Source organism: Branchiostoma lanceolatum, chromosome 3 (genome assembly GCF_035083965.1).
Source record: "Branchiostoma lanceolatum isolate klBraLanc5 chromosome 3, klBraLanc5.hap2, whole genome shotgun sequence".
Classification (NCBI taxonomy): domain Eukaryota; kingdom Metazoa; phylum Chordata; class Leptocardii; order Amphioxiformes; family Branchiostomatidae; genus Branchiostoma; species Branchiostoma lanceolatum.
Window position 1 is genome coordinate 2,229,331 of NC_089724.1, and position 21,277 is coordinate 2,250,607.

At 42.3% G+C, this 21,277-nt stretch overlaps 2 protein-coding genes across 2 annotated transcripts; both read right to left on the reverse strand.

The window, feature by feature from the left end:
* Positions 1 to 143: 143 nt before the first annotated feature.
* Positions 144 to 16,933, reverse strand: LOC136429693 (fibropellin-1-like). Its single transcript, XM_066419633.1, has 6 exons — positions 16,721 to 16,933; positions 13,731 to 13,859; positions 13,169 to 13,288; positions 963 to 1,076; positions 551 to 634; positions 144 to 285 (listed from the first exon to the last, which is right to left on the reverse strand). The coding sequence occupies exons 1-6, from the start codon at positions 16,854 to 16,856 to the stop codon at positions 173 to 175; spliced, it is 696 nt and encodes a 231-aa protein (XP_066275730.1). The 5' UTR covers positions 16,857 to 16,933; the 3' UTR covers positions 144 to 172.
* Positions 16,934 to 18,117: 1,184 nt separating this feature from the next.
* On the reverse strand, positions 18,118 to 20,361 carry LOC136429167 (EGF-like repeat and discoidin I-like domain-containing protein 3). Its single transcript, XM_066419045.1, has 4 exons — positions 20,208 to 20,361; positions 19,422 to 19,873; positions 18,792 to 18,967; positions 18,118 to 18,496 (listed from the first exon to the last, which is right to left on the reverse strand). The coding sequence occupies exons 1-4, from the start codon at positions 20,359 to 20,361 to the stop codon at positions 18,118 to 18,120; spliced, it is 1,161 nt and encodes a 386-aa protein (XP_066275142.1).
* Positions 20,362 to 21,277: the final 916 nt, after the last annotated feature.

Below are 21,277 nucleotides of genomic sequence, written 5' to 3' on the forward strand. Positions count from 1 at the left end.
TTAGTTATAGGGAAGGCAAAACATCCTTCAGTTAGGATTGACAAGAAACTGGATAATTTTTAATGATGATTTATTATCAAAGTCATTGTCAAGATGAAGCTTGTAAACAATACAGCAATACACGTGTCAGCATTGGACCGCAGGTGGCGCCTGGAAGGCCCCTGCTGTGACGTCACTCGGCGTAGCAGGAGAAAGATGCCGCACCCTCCTCGATGCAGTACATGCCTTCCGGACAGGAGGCGCTGCTACACTCGTACGGGCTCCTTCGGACGATGGGGTTCGGATCTAGACGGGCATACCATTTTTGTCAACGATTGATTCATCGAATGATTGTTGTAGAAGAAGATGACATCAAATTCGTTAATGTACTTTTTTCTTGAATTGCAGCTGGCAAGTGGCTCAATTTAAAGTGGCATCTCGATAAAAATCATCAGATTGCACATGAAGTTTCCTTATCACACATTAGCGTATTAAAAACCGATTCTCTACATTTTAGACGCAATTATGAATGCAGCAGCCATATTCTATTTCTAGCTGAACCGTTACTTACCGTAGCATTCGAAGGAAGAAACGGAATCCCGGCAGGACCATCCGAACGGACACTGGACCTGGTGATGGGAGCACCAGTCCGTGTCTAAAAGAATGGACAATATGAAAAACAGAAAACGTTAAATTTGTATCACTGCACGAAATGGCCTCGTATCCCGGCGTATACGTACAGGGATTCCTCCGGAAATATTCCATATCCCGGTGCGGATTTAGCGTATCCGATAGTTATAACGGATACGCTAAATCCGCACCGGGATATGGAATACATGTATTTCCGGAGGAATCCCTGTACGTATACGCCGGGATACGAGGCCATTTCGTGCGGTGTATATTCATGCTTATATTAGACAATGTCATCTGATCATTGTGTTAGCATGCTAAAGAAAAAGGATACAATGTAGCAAGCAACGAACCGATTTCGCAGTGGCTTCCTTCGAATCCGGTTGGGCAGCGGCAGCTGTAGGAGTTGACGCCGTCCTGACAACTTCCGCCATTTCGGCACGGGTCGGAGGCACACTCGTCAATATCTGTAAAAACGTTCATTTATATGTGTAAGTTGGACATAAATGTTATAATTTACTTCAGTCGTGACAATTTACATGTTTGGTGTCATATGTAGGCAGGCCTTTGTATTGTTACAATCCCAGCAGGATTAAAGTCCATTCGATTAAAGGAAGACTTATTTTCACATTCAACGTATACACGTATGAGGTTACTCACTTATTTCACAGATATCGCCCTCGAACCCACCAGGACAGTCGCAGAAGATGGTGGTCCCGTTGAAACAGGAAGTGCAGTTGCCGCCGTTCTGACAGACGTTTGGCTCACACTGCACCTGAGCTGGAATTACCAGGTGTTCATGATGGATGATGATACCATTCATTACACTACACTCTTTTTCAGACACTAAAAAATGGCCTCAAATCATAACATTGCTTTTTTGGTATCAACAAATCTACATCCAAAAACACCAGGTCCATAATGTAATGCCCCTGGTCCAAGCTCCTCAAATGAATGTAACATACCCGACTGGCAGACGTAGTTGTGCTGTTCCGTGCATGGTGCGGTTTTGGCCAGGAAGCTGTCGGAGCTGTCCAGGAGAACACACAGCTCACAAGGAGCGGCGGGTTCACTTGAAGACCATTGAAGTTCATCTACAGTTACACAATCATGGTTTAGCAAAGACATGGTTGTCCATTGTAACAAAACTTTCACTAAAGACTTATACAATAACATTACTGTCAAAGCTATACAGAGTGATTAACTTACAATATACTACGATGTATGTACACTTGTGATGAATCCACTCTTCATCGTTATAACCTGTCACTTTTGGCACTAATACAACAACTATATACCTGAAATTGGAGATCCGTCACTGTTGAGAATTTCTATTGGTGCAGTCTTCATGGCGAGCCAGTTGGAAAAGCCGGTAAATGCCGCGATTTTGTCCGCAATGAAACTCTGCTGCTGTTGATCTCTCACATCCACCAAGCGGCCGCCCGTGGCACTGCAGGCCTGTTTTGCGTCTTGGTGAGTTAGAGCGGTGGACGAAAACTGGTAGCACTCTTCGCTGAAAGACACTGAAAAGCAAACATGTAACAGTGATATTTGGTTTTGCTGTTTTGGTTTCCACATAAATGTTATGAAATTCCATAATTATCAATGACTATCAATGCTAATTAAATTATCACTAAACAAAATACACCCAAAACATAGTCTCCAATGCACTTTAGTTTGATACAGTTTCGCAGCTCTGGCCGATAGCATCTTTTATTTAGGACAGACACAGCTGTAGCCCTCCAAGCCAGCAAGGGTTGCTCGCACACTCTTCGATATCTGAAGGGGAAGATTCGCGATTGTTTTCCGTCTGCCTCCCTCAAAAAATCGAGGCCACTACTCTGCTTGGAAAAGGAGTTTGTATGTTAAAACATATCTCAATCTTCTACATCGTTTGAACCCCTCCTTGATCAGAGTTCGGCTCTGTCAATCCATTCTCACAGCTAGCTGCAGTTTTCACTCGCCAGACCATCTATAAGAGTAACGTGTTAAATTTCAGGTACACATGGAGAAGCCACACAGTCATTAATTGTCAGGAGGGCTGAAATTAAAAAATCGACCCCGTACCTATAGTTCACTTTCATGCATCAGCACAAATAATACACTTTCTAACCTTGATCACAGTTGTGTCCTGTCCAACCATTCTCACAGCTACAGGTGTAGTTCACCTCACCGTCCGTACAGTTTCCGTGAACACATGGGGAGGACGCGCAGTCATCAGTGTCTAGAAAAATTAGAACATAAAGTTGTCATACAGCCAGTGGTATTCCTTTCGCTTTCTTTTAGAAAGTTTTAACTATATTCAAATACACCGCATTTCGGGTATTCTACGGTTTTGAGAAAGTATACGTATTCTTTTCGCAAATACCTGCCGGTGCGTTACGCAAATCGCAGAAAGTGAGCCATCGTTACTTTTTCCGTCTTGTGAAATACAAACACACATTCGTTGTCTTCTACCAGACAGCGTAGGATATGAATAGACAAGATCTAATTCAATCTATTTTTGTTTGTTTTACCTTTAATTGTCAAAATGGCTCTGCATGGTGTAACTATTAAATCGAGGCTGCATCCTTACCTGCACACAGGGCGTACATGTTGTTGTAGTTGGCTCCCTGCAGGCTGTGGGTGTGAGTCTCGTAGTCCACTCCCCAGGCGCTGTCATCACTCCGCCAGCCAGGGTGGTACACAAATGTGTCATCAAGGGGCTGACAGTGACTGCCGTACCCGCCAATAGTTCCACACAGGTTTGCCGAGAGGACATGGAGGGTCCAACAGCTGACACCGGCGTCGTCATACCTGATGCAGTCTGGGGTCAAGAGGTAGGTACACCCAGCACTACCTGAAAAGTTACACGGGTACCTCATCCCCGCTGCCTCGCACGTAGCCTTGACGTTGTCGCCGGTCATCTGCCCGGTCACGCGAACCTTGTGGAATCTCCAAGCGTCAACAGTGGTCAAGTACACCTGTTGACCTTGAAAGAGTAAGAAACATTGTTGCCACTTATCTATGTTTCATATGTCAGCACAAAATGTAGGAAAATAAGTGATTACGCCGTATTACTACAGCCGGCGGTCCTAACTTCCCTAACTTCTACGCTACACGAACGCAATGCTGTTTTCTTCTGCAATCTATCCCGGTTATAACCGGGCACGGCACACAGGGCATGTTTCTGTATCCGTGATATATCCGGGCCCGGAAACGTAAGGATTTAACATGCAAACTGTGTTGTTATTCTTAGCAATCCAAAAAGACATCTGGAATACGTGCCAAAGTAACGTTGGAATCTAAAAATATTGAAAACAATATTGTACTTGCGTTTCTGCATTAATCTGCACCCCAAATTAAAGAGGAAGTAATGCTACAAATTTACATCAATCCTTAACATTTCATTTCATTTCAACTTTAATTCAGGCACCTGGCCCATATATTAGTACAACATACAAAATAGGAAGACAACATAAAAAATACGATACAATATAGCTAGCTTATGCTATATCTTTTAAAAACAAGTTTGACATAATGGCTCCAGAATGTGCTGAAGTAGAATGACTCGGAATGAATAAGTGTCTGTATGATGATATTCTCAGAACAAAGCAAACGGGAGACGAACGAGTGTGATAGTTTTCGGAGTCGGGCATCAAAAGAATCGATTCTGTTGTTTGCAAACAACCAACTTGTGCTTGACTGCCTGCTCACACCGAGCAGTAATTTTAGAGCACTGTTAAAACATAATGGCATAATGTCACACTTATGGTATTCACCCACTGTTGAGAAAACTATCCGCACTAATGCGGTACCCACCTTGTGCTGACGGTGGCCAGGCGATCACAGCCGCGAGCACGAGAAGATAGTTCCACATCTTTGGCGTCAGTTGAGTCCAGACTCAACTGTGTTAATGCTTACTACGGGTGCGACAATTTATATCGTGTCCCACTAAGGCCATGGGAACCACACAGTTGGTCATTCGGCCAAACCACCACTTAGACTTAATCATGTGTTAAGTTGAAATTCATGCTGGACATATTAATGAATGCCATAACATGTGTATGAATATCATCTTACATTTTATAGAGCCATAACTAACCAATCATAAATGTCTTGAAATTTGCTCTCATTTTCTTCACATAACGTTGAGTTCCCAGACGCCACACCTTCGCCAAAATAATCAACTTGCAAAGGATATCCTAATTCGAATTCAATTTTTGATAATTTTACTCAAACTTACATTTATCAAAAATACAAACGTCTTACCATTTGCCGCTTCGATACTGTATGCAACCTCAGAAATTGCGCAAAGTCGACCCTCATTTGCATATATATATATGCACATATATACATCAATACATTGATTATCTCATCTAAGCCAATTCGTGGCATCGCGGCGTAATTTCTACAGTGCTTAGCCTAGAATAAAGAGGTATGAGTTCAAACCCCTGACATGCCCTATGTTATTGCCTGAGGAAAGGTGCATTACACGAATTTACTCTCTACCAAGCGTCGAATGGGTCTAGGGACGTCATTCGGTTAGGACGCTGAATTAAAGTCCCGTGTTTGAATAGAGCCCCACATCGAGCACGTTAAAGGACCAACTACACTTACTGAAAAGAGTAGACAGGGGTCCTTTCCGGTGTGAGTGTTTTATAACAGTGTAATTACAGCCCTATATATGGCCACGCCGGGGGAGTTACTGTCGTATGAAGGTCGGCTGAGTTAGCACCTAAAAGCAGCCGTTCCAGACTCTTGCGATCTAGCCCCGTCAATTTTAAGTTCCTGGCAATTCTGCCTCTGGCTAGCGCTGCGAAGTGAGAGTGAGTCGGTCCAACCAATAATAAGTATTACAACTGCATGTGTTGCGAGTAGGGAAACTTTGAATTTCAGTGAAAAATGATAGCTATCATAATATTTCGTCATTAACTGCAAATGAAACGTTAGCAACCATAATCCATATCTGATCATTTTTGTTCGTTTTTGCAAACCCGGTGAACCGCCTCAATTGCATAACACACCAGGTTTGTACTGAAGAGTACAAGCTGCATATCCATACAGTTTTACCTGACCCACTCACACCGGGCAGGACCCCTACTCTTATCGATAGGTGTGAAGGGTTCTTCTGCGTGCTCGAGGTGTGGCTCTTCTCAAACACCGGACCTCCATTTAACGTCCTGGCCTATCCTAGGGACGTCCCCAACCCAAGTGTGGAGACTGATATAAAATGCCTTACCCACTTAGCTACACCGTATCTCGTTAGTAATGATACTCCTGTGACCATCTGACAATAATTTCCTCGGGTTAGTAGAACATAGAATATTGGGGCTTTTTACACAACCGGGCACTTCTTACCTGCTGACGTTGAGCTTAACCGCATTTGGGATTGTGTTCTCGCCACAAAAGCGTCCCCTACATCGGCTACTTTTAGTGACGAGAAGCAGTACTCCAATCAGAAGCTCAGAATAAGGTGTCTGACAGACACAGAAACGTCAGCAGGTAAGAAAGAAGGGACTGGATGTTTAAAAAGATAACTCCAATATCCTGTGATCATATTTGAGTACCTCCACCTGTGCCCTCGCACGAACACAAGTGCTAGCCACTTGTTGTATATCTTTTATTATTTACAGTAGCAGAATTCAGGCAGACCATTTCCTATAACTCTGCCTGTTGAGGACGTACTTGATAAAGTTACAAAGTACTTCAGAATCTTTAATTTGATTTGGCTCCTGACACGGCACCTTTTGGGACTCAAACAGCTGAAACGACAATCAAGGAGTGGTGGTTTCTACCAAAATACTTCAAAAAGGCTTACGTAGATAAATGGTAGGGTTTAAAGCCATGCAATGTGTTATGTGTAAGCATATGATCCCATCAACATATAGCCAAGTTCTAAGGTATATGCACATTTCGTGTCAACTTAACCGTTCTGCTCGCCTTTGCAGATGTATAATTATCTTCGCCGAGTACTTGTACTCGGAGAAGATTATGTTTTCGGTTGAAAAATCTGTTGGGTGGGTCTGAATGTATGTCAGGAGCATAACTCAAGAAAGCTTCAATGAATCTTTATGATTTTTGGTAGGTGTGTAGTGGTTGTGCAAAGGAAACTTAAGTTCGAAAATGGTTCACCTTGCGTTTTTCAACAGTACTGCAGCAGACTTTACATTTTTTTTGTGTTTGTATGTAGGCAAAAAAAGTGACGGAAACGTTGATGGATCTTCATGATTTTTTGCAGGTGTGTAGATGTTGTGAAAACGGGGGTCAAGTTAGAAAAATGGTTCCCCTGGTATTTTCCGTTGGTACTGCAGCGGGCTTTGTGTGGATGTGTATTTGTATGTCGCCAGCATAACTCGAGAAGCTGTTGATGGATCCGTATGATATTTAGTTGATGGGTAGGGTTTACAGAAAGGAAGGTCAAGTTCGATAATGGGCCTTCTAGCGGGTACCTAAGGTACTGCAGCGGAGCTTTAAAATTTAGGGGCATATTTTCTGAAAGTGCTATGGTCATGATTTTTGTGTGGTAGATAGTTCATGCCACAGAAAGTAAGTTCTGTAAATTTTGGCTCCCTAGCGGCTTGTTTAGAACTGCAGTGGGTGTTTTTGTTTTGACCTTCGGACATGAATAACTTGAGAAGGGGTCGAAGGATCGTCGTGATGTATGGTATGTAGAGAGCTCAGATGGTGCTTTACATTATCAATGACTAATTATGCAAATCAGGAGCTAATTTGCATAATTAGTAAGGAAAGTTCGTTAACCTACTGCATTTCAATGGGACATGGGACAGTGTCAGGTCATGTAAACAGATGGCCTTGCATAAACGTACATGTAGGTCAAATAAATAAACTATTCTCCAAGCAGAGGTGTGGGTTCTGTTTAGGCATTTTTGTTCAACACGGTTGGCGACATAACGAAATAGGGACAAAATAGAAAGCCCAGCAGGACAAAAACACCTAAAAACACGTCAACCACCAGCCAGATTTATTCTATTCATATAAATTGACTGTACTATTTCATCATCACTTTCAACTTACAACACTGCAATATCGAACCTTTGTGGCCCATATAATATCAACATACTCTTATTTTTTCATGACCAGTTATAACATATATCAGCACACTCTACACATATACTAGTCCTGTACCACCAAATGATTTTTAACCATATCTAGACTGGACTCATTCGCCCCATCATAACTTCCAAATGGTATGGTGCATGATCAAATTTGCAGGGGGTGATAAGCACGTAAATATTAATCACTCTCCATGATAAGCCTTGATTATTTGGCGAAGATAATGTGTTCGTGGAACTCTAGTTTTATGATGATTTCATCACTAGTAAAAAAGATACGTTTTGGGACATCCTGTACTTTAACAATATTCGTACCGCAGTCAATGGGGGGGGGGGGGTCTTAAAGTGCTGGTCTTGCTCAACAATATCTCAAACATGTCCACGATTGTCAACTTTTTCCTCGGTACAATGAACTTGTAAATTCTGTACATAGCGTCCTCCTTCTTTGTCACTTCAGTGAGCTTAACTGGTTCAAGATCACTTTACTTTATTTTACTTTTACTCACTCACTCACAAACTCACTCACTCACTCACACACACACACTCACAAACTCACTCACTCACTCACAAACTCACTCACTCACTCACAAACTCACTCACTCACTCACACTCACTCACTCACTCGCTCACAAACTCATTCACTCACTCACTCACAAACTTACTCACTCACTCACAAACTCACTCACAAACTCACTCACTCACACACGCACACATATACACACACACACAGAGGCACACACACACGCATACACACGCGCACACATAAACACACACACACACACACACACATACACACACACACACACACACATATACACACACACACACACACACACACACACACGCACACATACACACACACACACACACACACTCACACGCGCGCGCATCCTTACTCAATCGACCGGGCTACCTGAAACGTTTATTCCATCACTGCTGGTAACTGAACTTCCCGTGACCCTACCAATATTTCAACAAATCACCCTTCAACCTAGCTGTTAAAATTATTGCTTCAGGATTTGATATTCCACCTAGTCGAATAATTGCTCAATTTGGCTATAAAATTATGGTCATATTGAAGATGTATTAGCTAAACAGGAGAGAAGGCAATTTACCTAGCACTAAGGTGCGTACGATGAAAACGCTGTCGACCTGGCACCTACCATACAAAGTTCAATGAACCTATACTTAAAAAGGTGCTAACAAAGGAACTCTAGTGCGTGCCTATTTTGTAGATCGTATTGGCAATTTTCGTGAATATCAAGACAATCGTTAAAAGAGTAATGATGGGGAGGGGGCAGAAGCACTGTAAGAGCTCAGCTTTTTAATCGTTCTGAAGACGTAGACTAGTCACCAATCAGATGTTGGGGTAGAAAATCCTAAAGTTTTCTGACGGGTTGGAATTTCTGACAGCACATTGACAACACAATACTTTTCAACCAAGACATCATTTGGCCTACCGACCTTGACACTAGGTACAGAGACGGGGGTGTCACTTCAGGTGAACGGTTGATTGGCATCATGTACACTCTAAATGTATACATAAAGGACATCGGTGCGATGTATGATAATAATGATGATAAGACAACAATGAACGGGAACTGCGAAAACACGTGCATCATCATTTGGTGGTTTATTATCTAAATTACTATTACTCTTGAAAATCAGAAAGCAATTCTCGTATGCCAGCCTATGGCTACTAGCTGAGGGCTTCAAGTGACTTTCCTTTGACGTCACTCAACCTTGCAGGAGAAGGCTGCCACGCCCTCCTGGGTGCAGTACATGGCATCCGGACAGGAGGCGCTGCTGCACTGGTAGGGCATTGCCCGGGTGATGGGGGCTGGATCTAGAGGGGAATGCAACACTCAGAAACACGAATTCTAAAGACAGTGATTCAGGCAGAAATAACAAACAAAACATTTTATTGATGAATACTAGAATCATGAATTGATAAAACCGCATATTGACATGTAACTTAATTCTGAGGTTTTTGATGTTTGTTTTTTGTAACAAACTTAAGTGATGACAACACAAGCGATATAAACTTGACATCCTTCACTAAGATGGCTGGCCTGCTAAATCGGAAAATAATAACCAAAAACTGCAGACTTGCACCAATCGCATGATACCACATGTTTTCTTTGTCAGTGATTTATACTTCATACAACATGTCTTTTTAAGGATTGTTTGTATTGTACACTTTGCCATTTTGTCAGCATCGACCATACCGAACTCGTTGAATGCTGTTAAATAACCTGGGTTGCCTGTAGAAATATCTTAGTCAGCGATATATTACTCTCCAAGCAGAGGTTGAATGGGCAGATCGTCACCGTTTTATCGGCATATGATAAAACGGTGACGATCTGCCCATTCAACCTCTGCTTGGAGAGTAGCGATATATATCAGTTGTATTGAAGTAAGAGATTCACTTACGGAGACATATGAAGTAGAAATTGAAGTCCTGGCAGGTCCAACCGACCGGGCATTGGGCTTGGGAACACCAGTCTAAATCTAAACAAAGCATAAAGAAGGCAGAATGGGTGAGGACGAAACTGGTTGTAAATTCTATGACTATTGGAGAACACAGCACGCGATTGCTAAAATGTTCACTTGAAAGTTCATCTGTGTTGGTAGAAGTCATTCTGAATGGAGTTTGAACTGTAAATGCCAACACAAAAATTGGACTTACCCAAATTTTCCCATAGACTTTCTGCAACCTATGATCCACTGCTGTCCGAGTCACGTGTCTCATCTGCATAACGTGACGTCACAGAAGCAGTGGATTGCTCACTCCTTGACAAAGACTGGAGCTGTTCAGTCGAAAATTTGGGTAAGTCCAATTTTTGTGTTGGCATTTACAGTTCAAACTCCATTCAGATTGCTAAAATGTGTTAGAAATAGTAACCATCGCACGAACCAGACTCGCAGTGGTCTCCATGGAATCCGGTTGGGCACAGGCAGCTGTGAGAGTTGATGCCGTCCTGACAACTCCCGCCATTTTGGCACGGGTTGGAGACACACTCGTCAATATCTGTTCAAAATATACTCAAAAAGTCAGTCACTGGAGTGAACATGCGACAATTGCAAAGACACTGGGAGTAGGTATGTCAAACCTCCGCGTTTCCGCATTAGAACGCGGCGGCGCGCGAGGCAGTAAATGTTTTTACAAAAATCTTAAAAATCATCCGTATGCATTATGCCACTGAAAATCGTTGTCAAGAATCAATGGATGATTTGCTATCATGCTATTATGTTTTTAGTTGAAAATATCAATCGAACAAGGAGCTAAAAATCATTTAAGTTGGAGATGCAGGCGAAAATCGCCCCGTTTTGACGCCGCGAACGCGGCACGCGATTTTGAGGCCCGCCCGACGGAGGTCCCATTTTCAACTCAAAAGCCACAAGCCGGTGTAGCACGCAAAACTCTGGGAATGGTTTCAGGTGAAAGGGCAGAGATCAAGGTTCACGCCAGTGGTGGGACAAAGTGTGTACGTCATTCTCGTCGGGAGTATGGGCGAAATAGCAGAAACCTCCGGAGGTAAGTGGGTATTTTCGCTATTTTTCTTGAACTTAGCAATTTTGTCCCTATACTGTCACAAATATAGATATATTGTGGTCATCATGGTGTGGTTTTTGTTACTATTTAGGCGATTTTGGCTTGTGGGTTTAGCGATACATTTTGAGAGTTTTTTTCGACAGCCCGAAAAGTGACGTGCGCTGTGTGCGCATACGTGACGGGGGAGGGGGGCGTGAGATCGCGCACTTTGTATATGCTCGAAATTGAACTTATCATCATCAATCCTGCGCTAATTAACTGTAGAATGGTCATATATTTTATGCTGAATGTAATATACCTTTCATATCCGATGATATGGCATACTTTGGACGCAACAAACAATTTTCCACTGTCGTAATTATGTTGTGTATATACACTAGCGTTACGATCATACAGTCCGAATTTGTCACACAGTTGTATGATCTTCATTCAGATCGGTCCTTTTTTGATTTTCCAGTGGATACAAAGGTGGCATATCTGGTACAGCTGTGCAGAGAACGTGGGCTGCCTTCAAGCAAACTTGAACAAGTTGAAGATTACACAAACATCAGATCAAGTGTTTGGTGACGAAAATTCAATTTCCTAATTCAAATTTTCAAGGGGAGAAGCTACTTCAGGAGAATAACTTGAACACTAAATTAATTACTGATACTGTACTAGTCAGAAAGTAAGTCGTAAGTCTGCTGTACTGTAGGTAACTTATTATATGTACCAATCAGAGATCTTATTAGAATGGGTAACATAGGTATTGATACTTATAATAGCACCATACTATTATCATTATGATTGATCATGATGTTAATTAGCATATTTAACTAATTAAGCATTGGAATATTAAATTTTTTAAAGTATAGACATTGTTAGGAACCTGTTTCAGCAAGCTTACAACATCAGTGAGTTCATGTAGCAGCCAATATCAGTGTCCATCATTAACAATGTATGCCTTTTACTATATATGGCTCATTAGTTTATTGCCAATTAACACCTTCATATAGATCTATTATTGTTCCTGTTGTAAAAATTCCTGTACTTAAGCCAACATGTAATGTAGGTTAACAGTTGAAAGTTGTTTTAGGGAATAGGTAGTACAAATAAGGATAAGTAAAACAACTGGTTGTACATGTGTATTTGAGGATCAGTTCAGTTCTTCCTGTTGAGGAAAATTACCCTCATTTGCATATCTTGCAATTAGCCAAGACTGCAAAAATACATTATTCTCATAATGATCTGTTCAACAACAAGATAGTCAGAACATCTAGTGCCTTCTTCAGTTTTCAGCATGTTTAGAAATGTATGTTTATTGATTGGCACTATTGTGGATGAATAAATTAGTTAGGGTTAATTAGGGCTAATTAAGATAAGATACTGAATATAGGTCAAAAATAAAACATGACAGTCTGTCAAGTTATATTATCTTTAAATGCTGAAAATCTGAACAATATTGGTCAAAGTGTTTGAGAGTTACATTAAAAAGTATGTAAATAACTGTGGACTTGTGGTCATTTCTGGTGCCATGTTGAGGTAAATCATTCCCATAGGGCCAATAGATAAGTGTCTTCTAATGAAAACGTCCAACTTTTCAACTTTGAAAAATTCTGAAAAATTTCAACATTGTCCGATTTTGACAGGATAAAAAGCATATTAAGCGGAAGAATCTGATCTGAACTTTGGTAACAATTTCAGCAAGTTATATCCTACCAAAAAATATGGTGTGACATACCTACTGGGAGTTTCTGAGAAGTGATAAATAACCAATGTATATGATCCTATAGAATGATTTACATATCACACAGCCATCACACAAGATAGTGTCCAGATCATTTGCAAAAAATGTATCTCTCAAAAAAGTTGCACATGAAGGTATGATGTATTTCTTAAAGTTTTGAGTTTCAATGTGTGTCAATGATGAATTTAATTAAACTAATTTAATGTAATAAAGTATACTCACTGATTTCACACAGTTTCCCATCAAACCCGGCAGGACAGTCGCAGAAGTTGGAAGAGCCGTTGAAACAGGAGGTGCAGACTCCGCCGTTCTGGCACACGTTTTGCTCACATGATTTCAGGGCTGGAATTATTAAGCAATACAACTTTATTACCATGGCATCTACACAAGGTTAACATGACATTGTTTATGTCATTATTTCGCAAGAAAAGCATTGCCATTTCTTATCTTAATCTTAGTTATGTTTGCATAAAAAAGGTTTAGCAATATTGAGCAACCGCTCCGCACCTTGATTTATTACCTTCCCCTAGTGGAGTTTCGCAGGAGGTATTGTATTTGGTCTTTCTGTTTGTGTTGTGTTTCTGTATGAATTGGTCACCATAACTCAGAAATGCGATTGCGATGATGTTTGATATGTATACACATTGTATGTCTTGGACAGAAGTGTTAGGGATGATTTCCGCTATGGGGGCTATTTTGTTCGTTATGTTTTCCTGCCTTTGCATTACACATAAATAACTATCACTTCAATTGAGAGTAGGTGATCAGAATGGAATTTAAGTACCATCCTGGCAGATGTAGTTGTGCTGTTCTCCGCACGGGGCTATGTTAGCCAGGAAGTTGTCGGAGCTGTCCAGGAGAACACACAGGTCACAGGGAGCCGCGGGAGTGTTGGCAGACCACTGTAGAGGACCTGGTGTTGAAAAAATACATCATCGAGGTCAGACAGCTTTTACATATGCTTCTTGCAATGACAAATATCATTATAATGGTACGTCGATATTGAGACCATGTATATGTTGAATCAGTTTAGGTCATCAAAATATCCATCATGACTCCCCGAGACAAGAAACAAATTAATTCTACTTGACTTGACTACATGGACTGTTTTTGGGAGGCTAAGACGCATCATGATGCTTTGATTCTAGGTTGAGCCCTAATCGGTCAATATTGCACTGTAGAAAACAAAACCTTTATAGACAAATTCCTTTTTTTTTTTTTTTTTTTTTTGGAACCTTTGTTTATTCATGATAAGCTCAAATCGGCACGCAGGCCGCTTTTCATTGAGGTCATGAGGGAAGAGGTAAGGGTCAGATACAATATAACAGAGATAAACAGTCATTTGAGTCCTAATAACTCTATCAACATATATCATTACATATTTATGGTACAACAATATACAATTTCTACAACATACAACATAAAGTAGGGCGAAAGCTGATTCATAGTCCGTGTCCGTTCGTTTAGTTCATTTCCGTTACTTCAAGAGTCTCTTAAAGGAAGTCAGATTCGGAGCCGTACGTGTGTCTGGCGGTAGGCTGTTCCAGACATTTGGTCCACGGTAGGCTACCGATCTTCTGAAGATCTCTCGCTTGGGTTTGGGGACAACCAGCTGACTGCTTGTGCTTTGTCTGGTTGTACGAGTACTCTGGTCTCTGCAGTACACAAACATCTGGCGCATGTAGGGTGGCAGTTTGTTGTTTAGGGCTTTGTAGGTTTGTACGGCAGTGTAGTACTGGAGTGTTTCTTTAATGTCTTTCCAGCTCAGCCGAGAGAGCACTTCGGTTGATGGTGTCCTGTGTGGGGCCTTCAGTATCAGTTTTCCAGCCCGATTCTGCATACTTTGAATTTTCTGTAGATCCTGGTCGGGGGCAGCTTCCCATGCTGTGCAAGCGTATGTGATGTGTGGTAGGAAGATGGCATTATACAGGGTACAGAGTGCTGAGGTTGAGATGAAAGGGTTTAAGTGTTTCATCATGAATAATGACCGCCGCAGTTTTCCTAGTACAGCCTTTGCCTGGTCTTTCCACTTGAGCTGACGATCGATAACTACACCAAGGTACGTGTATTTGTCGCATGTTTTTAGGTTGACGCCGTTGACAGCCAAGTTTGGAATGTTGCAGCTTGCCAGTCTTCTGTTTGTACCAATTAGCATACTTTTACATTTACCACCATTCATGGATAACGAGTTCGCAGCAAACCATTGCGACAGCCGTTGAAGGTCGTTTTGAAGTACATTCTCAATGTTGGTGAAGTCCTTGTTGCTATAGTAGATAACAGTATCATCTGCATACATTGAAATGTCGCAAGACTGAAGGCATTCTGGCATATCGTTGACGTAGATGATGAATAGCAGGGGTCCTAGTATGGATCCCTGGGGTACTCCGTATTTTACTTGGTGAAACTCAGAGGTTGCTCCGTTGATGGATGTGCAGTGTTTCCTTCCAGTGAGGTATGATTGGAACCAGTCAAGAGCGGGTCCCTGTATGCCGTATCTGGACATCTTCTGGAGGAGGATGGTGTGATCCAGTGTGTCGAATGCCTTTGACAGGTCAATGAACACTGCTCCCGTCAGTTCACCCTCGTTCATGGCCTTGTACCATCTCTCAGTCAGTAAGTGTACAGCTGTTTGTGTTGAGTGTCCGGGTCTGAAGCCAGATTGAACTTCTGATAGAATGTTGTTGGTTGTCATGTAGTCGTAGAGTTGTGTGTGCACGGCTCTTTCAAGGATTTTGGAGACGGCAGGCAGGATGCTGATGGGTCTGTAGTTGTTGGGGGCGTCTCTGTCCCCAGCCTTGTGTATGGGTGACAGCCTTGCCTTTTTCCAATCCTCTGGGAATTCACTTGTCTGTATCGACGCGTTTATGATGGTCGTCAGGGAAGGTGCTATTTCTTGGGCGGCTGACTTTAAAAGTCTGTTGTTGAGTTGGTCAAGTCCAGTGGCTTTGTCAGACTTCAGAGCTAAGAGTTCTTGGGTCACAAAGTCCACTGACACAGGTTTGAGGGTAAAGCGGGACTGGTAGTGTCTGACAAACTGTAGAGGACTGAAATGTGACAACCCTTTGTTGATGTTTTGGGCTAGCGTTTCAGCGACTGTTCCGAAGTATTTGTTGAGTACATGGGCGATGTCCAGTGGTGAGGTTTTTGTGTTTCCCTCCGTATCCTTCATGCCAGTTATATCACCTGAGTTTGGCTTTCCTAACAGGGACTTTAAGGAGCTCCACATGTCAGATACGGAACCATTGTTGATTTTGTCGGTGTAGTGGTTGCGTTTCTTGGAGAGGATTAAGCGCTTGGTGTGGTTGCGTAGTTTTTTGTACGTTTCCCAGTCAGTTGGTCTTTGTGTTTTCTCGGCTGTGTACCTTGCTTGGTCTCTGAGGGACATGAGCTCGCGTACATCTTGAGATAGCCAGGGTGGGCAATCTGTTCCTTTTACCCGGAATTTCTTAACTGGAGCATGTTTGTTGCAGACCGATTCAAACAGTGACTTCCACGCACTCCACATGTCCTGAACAGAATCGAAGACAGCAACTGTGCTCCATGGTACCCTTGCTAGGTCTTTCTTCGGGAGCTGGATTAGAATCGTAGGCGTGGTCACCCATCTTTGACAATTAAGGAAGGTGATAAAAGATGTGGGTCTTCAAGACGAGTGACTCCGCTCTGTCATGCTCGACAGGAACCTGTGGCGTCATCTGTGTCACCTCACAGAGGATGAACTGAACCTTGATTCAATCACAAACATGATTTAGTCTAACACTAACGAGGATATTGTACCTGAGATGGTGGATCCATCGCTGTACAGGAACGCCGGTGGTGCAGCCTTCATCGCCAGCCAAATGGAAGCTCCACTGGTGGCCGCGATCTTGTCAGCGAGGAAACTTTGCTGCTGATCGTCTTTCACGTCCACCATGCGGCCGGAATTGGCACTGCAGGCCCTTGTCGCATTATGGTGGGTTAGAGCGGTGGACGAGAACTGGTAGCACTCTCCAGCAAAGGTCACTGGAATTTAGAAGAATCAGAAACATTTGATGCATTAAAAAAATATTATGTCCAAAATGTTGGGAAGGACTAAGACTATGTGTGACCAAAATGTTCAAAACTGTCAAAAATTTCTTCATCGTTTTGTCTTGCCTCGCTGTATCAAGTGCAGCGCATGAATCCAATATGATTAATGACGTAGCCCACATTTTCCATGAGAGGTCTAAACTAGAACATAGCCTATTACTATTTGGGATCATTTTGATAAGTGAGTAATAACATTGGTATGAAAAAACTAGACAAAAGCGTAATGATATACCAGTATCACAGATCTTGCCGGCAACATCTTTAGGACAGACACAGCTGTAGCCGTCCACGTGATCCAGGCAGGTCCCTCCCAGCCAGCAAGGGTTGCTCGCGCACTCGTCAATGTCTGCATTGAGATGTTTTATGTTCTTATAGCATATGATGTTTAACCTTAGACATTTTGACTGAACTTCTGTCAAGTGATCCTGGATCTGTTGGTGATCTTTGGTCTTGGATTTTTAGGCCTCTGTCATTTCCCCAAAGAGTTTACTAAAAGTCAACAATATTGATCAAATTCAAGAATATATCAAGTACAATCAGAGACTCACACAATTGTGATTTCAAAGGCCGTAGCTTGATATATGAAGATTAATCAACACATTAATCATGAAATGTTCGTGCATTGTTTGAGTAACTTCTTACCTTGATCACAGTCGGTCCCTTCCCAGCCGTTCTCACAGCTACAGGTGTAGCTCGCTAAACCATCCATACATGTTCCGTGTGCACATGGGGAGGATGAACAGTGATCTTTATAAGCTGAAATTTGTATGAAGAAAATGAAAATATGAACATCATTTTACATAAAACAATGACTTGTTTTTGAAAGAGTCATTGAACAGAATTTTTCTAGTCATAGCGATTCAGAAGCAAAACATCCATAGTATCACTTTTGAATTGGGAGTTTGTTTGAATCATCAGAATACATAATATTTGAGCGTTAAATATATCTTTGTGGGTATAAGTTAGCATCAAGACGGTCGCAAAACGCCACAATCCTCTTAGCCAAATGAGCATGACGACAATACATGTAGAAGACTTGGATCAATGAAAATAAGAATAGATGAAGCTGGGATAAAGCTGTCATCAGATCATCTGAGATGGTTGTATTATCCTGTATCCCAATGGGCTGGTACAATCCAAATGACATCGTACTTTCCGTAGTACTTTTCGCTGTTGTTGTGTCGAGGGGTGTTGATACCGGAGGGGTTGTTGTGTCGAGGGGAGTCGATGCCGGGGAGGTTGTTGTGTCGAGGGGGGTCGATGCCGGGGAGATTGTTGTGTCGAGGGGAGTCGATGCCAGGGAGGTTGTTGTGTCGAGGGGGGTCGATGCCGGGGAGATTGTTGTGTCGAGGGGGGTCGATGCCGGGGAGATTGTTGTGTCGAGTGGAGTCGATACCGGGGAGGTTGTCTGGATGAGTGGAGTTGTTGCCAGGGTTGTTGTTGTGCCAGGTGGATTCGTTGCATGGAAGGTCGTCGTGGGTAGGTCTGAAAGATGACACATACATGCATTGTTAACTTTTCTTTCAATTCTGATGGAAAACTGGTACTCAGTGTTCAATATACAAGTAGGACGGAAAGGCGTTACCGTTATGATAACGTTGATAGGTTTGTCCAGATAGCAATTTTTACGGTGGCCTTGTTGGTGACAGCAGAATATAATTTTTTTTCTATGTAAAAATGTGCATTCTCGATATCTTAGACCCCTAAGATACGTCACTATTTTAGTATCAAAGAAACTTTTATCGCAATACTCATTGAACTGTTTGATAGAAATCTATGCGGTACTTTCTTGCGAATTTTTGGTAATTTCTTCTTACCGTCGACTCCAAGTAACTCCATCCTCAGTCTTGGCGCACCGACGAAACTTTGAGGGTTGATGAGGATATACCGTGCGTAGATGTACGAGGTGAAGTTCTGTTGGACGATGGTTTCGTTGTCGCTGTTACCTGTAAAGATCTGAGGAAAAAGACGACATTTTTTGCGACTTCACCGGCTGACGGTATAGTTTAGACCAGCATATGGGCGGTCCCAGTTCTCTACCGGTAATGACAACTTGATAAAATGCCACCTATCGTAAGATGCATGTAAATTCCGCCTTGTGGTCATGATCCGCTCGCATTATAACAAAGACGAAGGGCAAAATAAACACAGTGGGGGGAGGAAGAAATTCTATAAAAGGTATGTTTCCGGATGTTTTGTAGTCAGCATAAGCCATAACTCAAGAACGCCTGGATGGATTGGTAGACAGCTGGAATTTCATACTTGTGGCATTTGAAAGTTATGTGAAGGTGAACATGGTTGAATATAAATCATGCAAATGAGGGTCTTAATTTTCAATTAGCATTGTGGCGGAAATTAGAAGAACGAGACAGAAGAAGAGACGTTTACAAACGTTTATAGCAACACTAACCTTTGCGCTCCCACCATCTTCCGAATAGACAATTAGATCCGTTGTGTTTTCCCGCTGGTATATAACCCTGTAGCTGTCGACGCAGCCATCTCCCTGTCCCTGGGTCTGGATGGCAACAACGTAAACATTCTTCAGTAGATCCACGGCCAGGAACTCTGTACCTTGTGCTGACGGCTGCCATGCACCATCGCCGTTCAGTCGGCCCCTGTACGCCTCGGATCCGTCTAGTTGGGAAGATGCTGTCATATCTCCATCTGGGATGATTGTATTATCCTGTACCCCAAAGGGCTGGTACAATCCAAATGACTCTGTACTTTCCGTGGTACTTGTCATTGTTGTTGTTGTGTCGAGCGGAGTCGATACCGGGGAGGTTGTCTCGATGAGTGGAGTTGTTGCCAGGGTTGTTGTTGTGTCGGGTGGATTCGTTGTAGGGAAGGTTGTTGTGGGGAGGTCTGAAATATGGCATATATCTAAATTTTCTTTCAATACTGATTGAAAATTGGTTCTTAGTGCACAGAAAATAAATAGGAAAACCATTACATAAGAAAACCATTACATAACCATTAAGTAGGTGTGTCAAGACAGCAATCTTTAGCAAAAAAAACTTGCTGGTGGCAACGGAAGATAAATGTTCCTTTCTCGTGTAAGAAAGCACACTCTCAATATCTTAGACGTCTAACGTAGGTCACTTTTTTATATCACAGGAAAAAAATCTCATCGCAATTCATGTTTGGTCGAAATACGTGCAATACTTTCTTACGTGTTTTGTTCGTTTTTTCCACTTACCATCGACTCCGAGTAACTCTATCCTCAGTCTTGGAGCCCCGACGAAACTTTGAGGGTTGATGAGAAAATACCGTGCATAGATGTACTTGGTGAAGTTCTGTTGGACGATAGTTTCGTTGTCGCTGTTACCTTTAAAGATCTGAGGAAAAGACATTATATTTTTGACTTCATTGTCTAGCTGATTGTGCAGGTACACTAGGATGTGGACCATTTCCAATACAAAAGCTTGAACAAGCTTAAGTTTCCTTCTCTACCAGTCATGACATTATTATTATTAGTAGTAGTAGTAGTAGTCATGACAACCTGCTGAAATGCTACCTATTGTCAGATCTACATGTATGTGTATTCCACTTTGTGGTTATGATCAGCTCGTTTTAACTAAAGGAGAAACGCATCATGAACACTGTGTGGAAAGCACTAAGCTTCTAGGAGAAAATTTACATACAGATGCAACTAATTTGTTCTCTTTGTGTATCAGGGCAACAAGTAATTCTATTAGCACTGTGGTAAGTTGAAGGAAGGAGACAGAAGAAGAGACGTTTACAAACGTTTATAGCAACACTAACCTTGGCGCTCCCACCGTCTTCCGAATAGACAATTAGATCCGTTGTGTTGTCCCGCTGGTATATAACCCTGTAGCTGTCGATGTAGCCATTGCCCTGTCCCTGGGTCTGGATGGCAACAACGTAAACATTCTTCAGTAAATCCACGGCCAGGAACTGGTCTGTACCTTGTGCTGACGGCTGCCATGCACCATCGCCGTTCAGACGGCCCCTGTACGCCTCGGATCCTTGTAGTTGGGATGAAGCTGTCATCCATCCATCCGGGATGATTGTATTATCCTGCACTCCGAAGGGTTGGTACAAGCCGGATGAAACGCCGGTCACTGTAGTGACAAGAAAAAATGACAAAAGTCTGTGGGTTGTACCTTTTGTGTAAACATGTTACGTTCCCTCTTCTTCTGCATTAGTTCACTTACCACCCCCCACCCCCCCCCACCCCACATCAAAGGAGAAAAATAGGCCCACTACTTCTTTCTAATTTATGCTAACCTTGTGAAGAGACCGGCC

Bases quoted from the DNA above. Each gene is read 5' to 3' on its own strand.
- LOC136429693 (XM_066419633.1), bottom strand. From the start codon at position 16,856: ATGGTGGACGTGAAAGACGATCAGCAGCAAAGTTTCCTCGCTGACAAG. The intron at 13,289-13,730 runs GTACTTAAATTC...TAATAATTCCAG, and splicing joins CAACTACATCTGCCAGGATG to CCCTGAAATCATGTGAGCAA. The intron at 1,077-13,168 runs GTGAGTATACTT...ACGTTTTTACAG, and splicing joins TGGGAAACTGTGTGAAATCA to ATATTGACGAGTGTGCCTCC.
- LOC136429167 (XM_066419045.1), bottom strand. From the start codon at position 20,361: ATGTCTTTTCCTCAGATCTTTAAAGGTAACAGCGACAACGAAACTATC. The intron at 18,968-19,421 runs GTTAGTGTTGCT...CTTTTTCCTCAG, and splicing joins AAGATGGTGGGAGCGCAAAG to ATCTTTACAGGTAACAGCGA. The intron at 18,497-18,791 runs GCATAGATTTCT...GTCATCTTTCAG, and splicing joins AAAATTCGCAAGAAAGTACC to ACCTACCCACGACGACCTTC.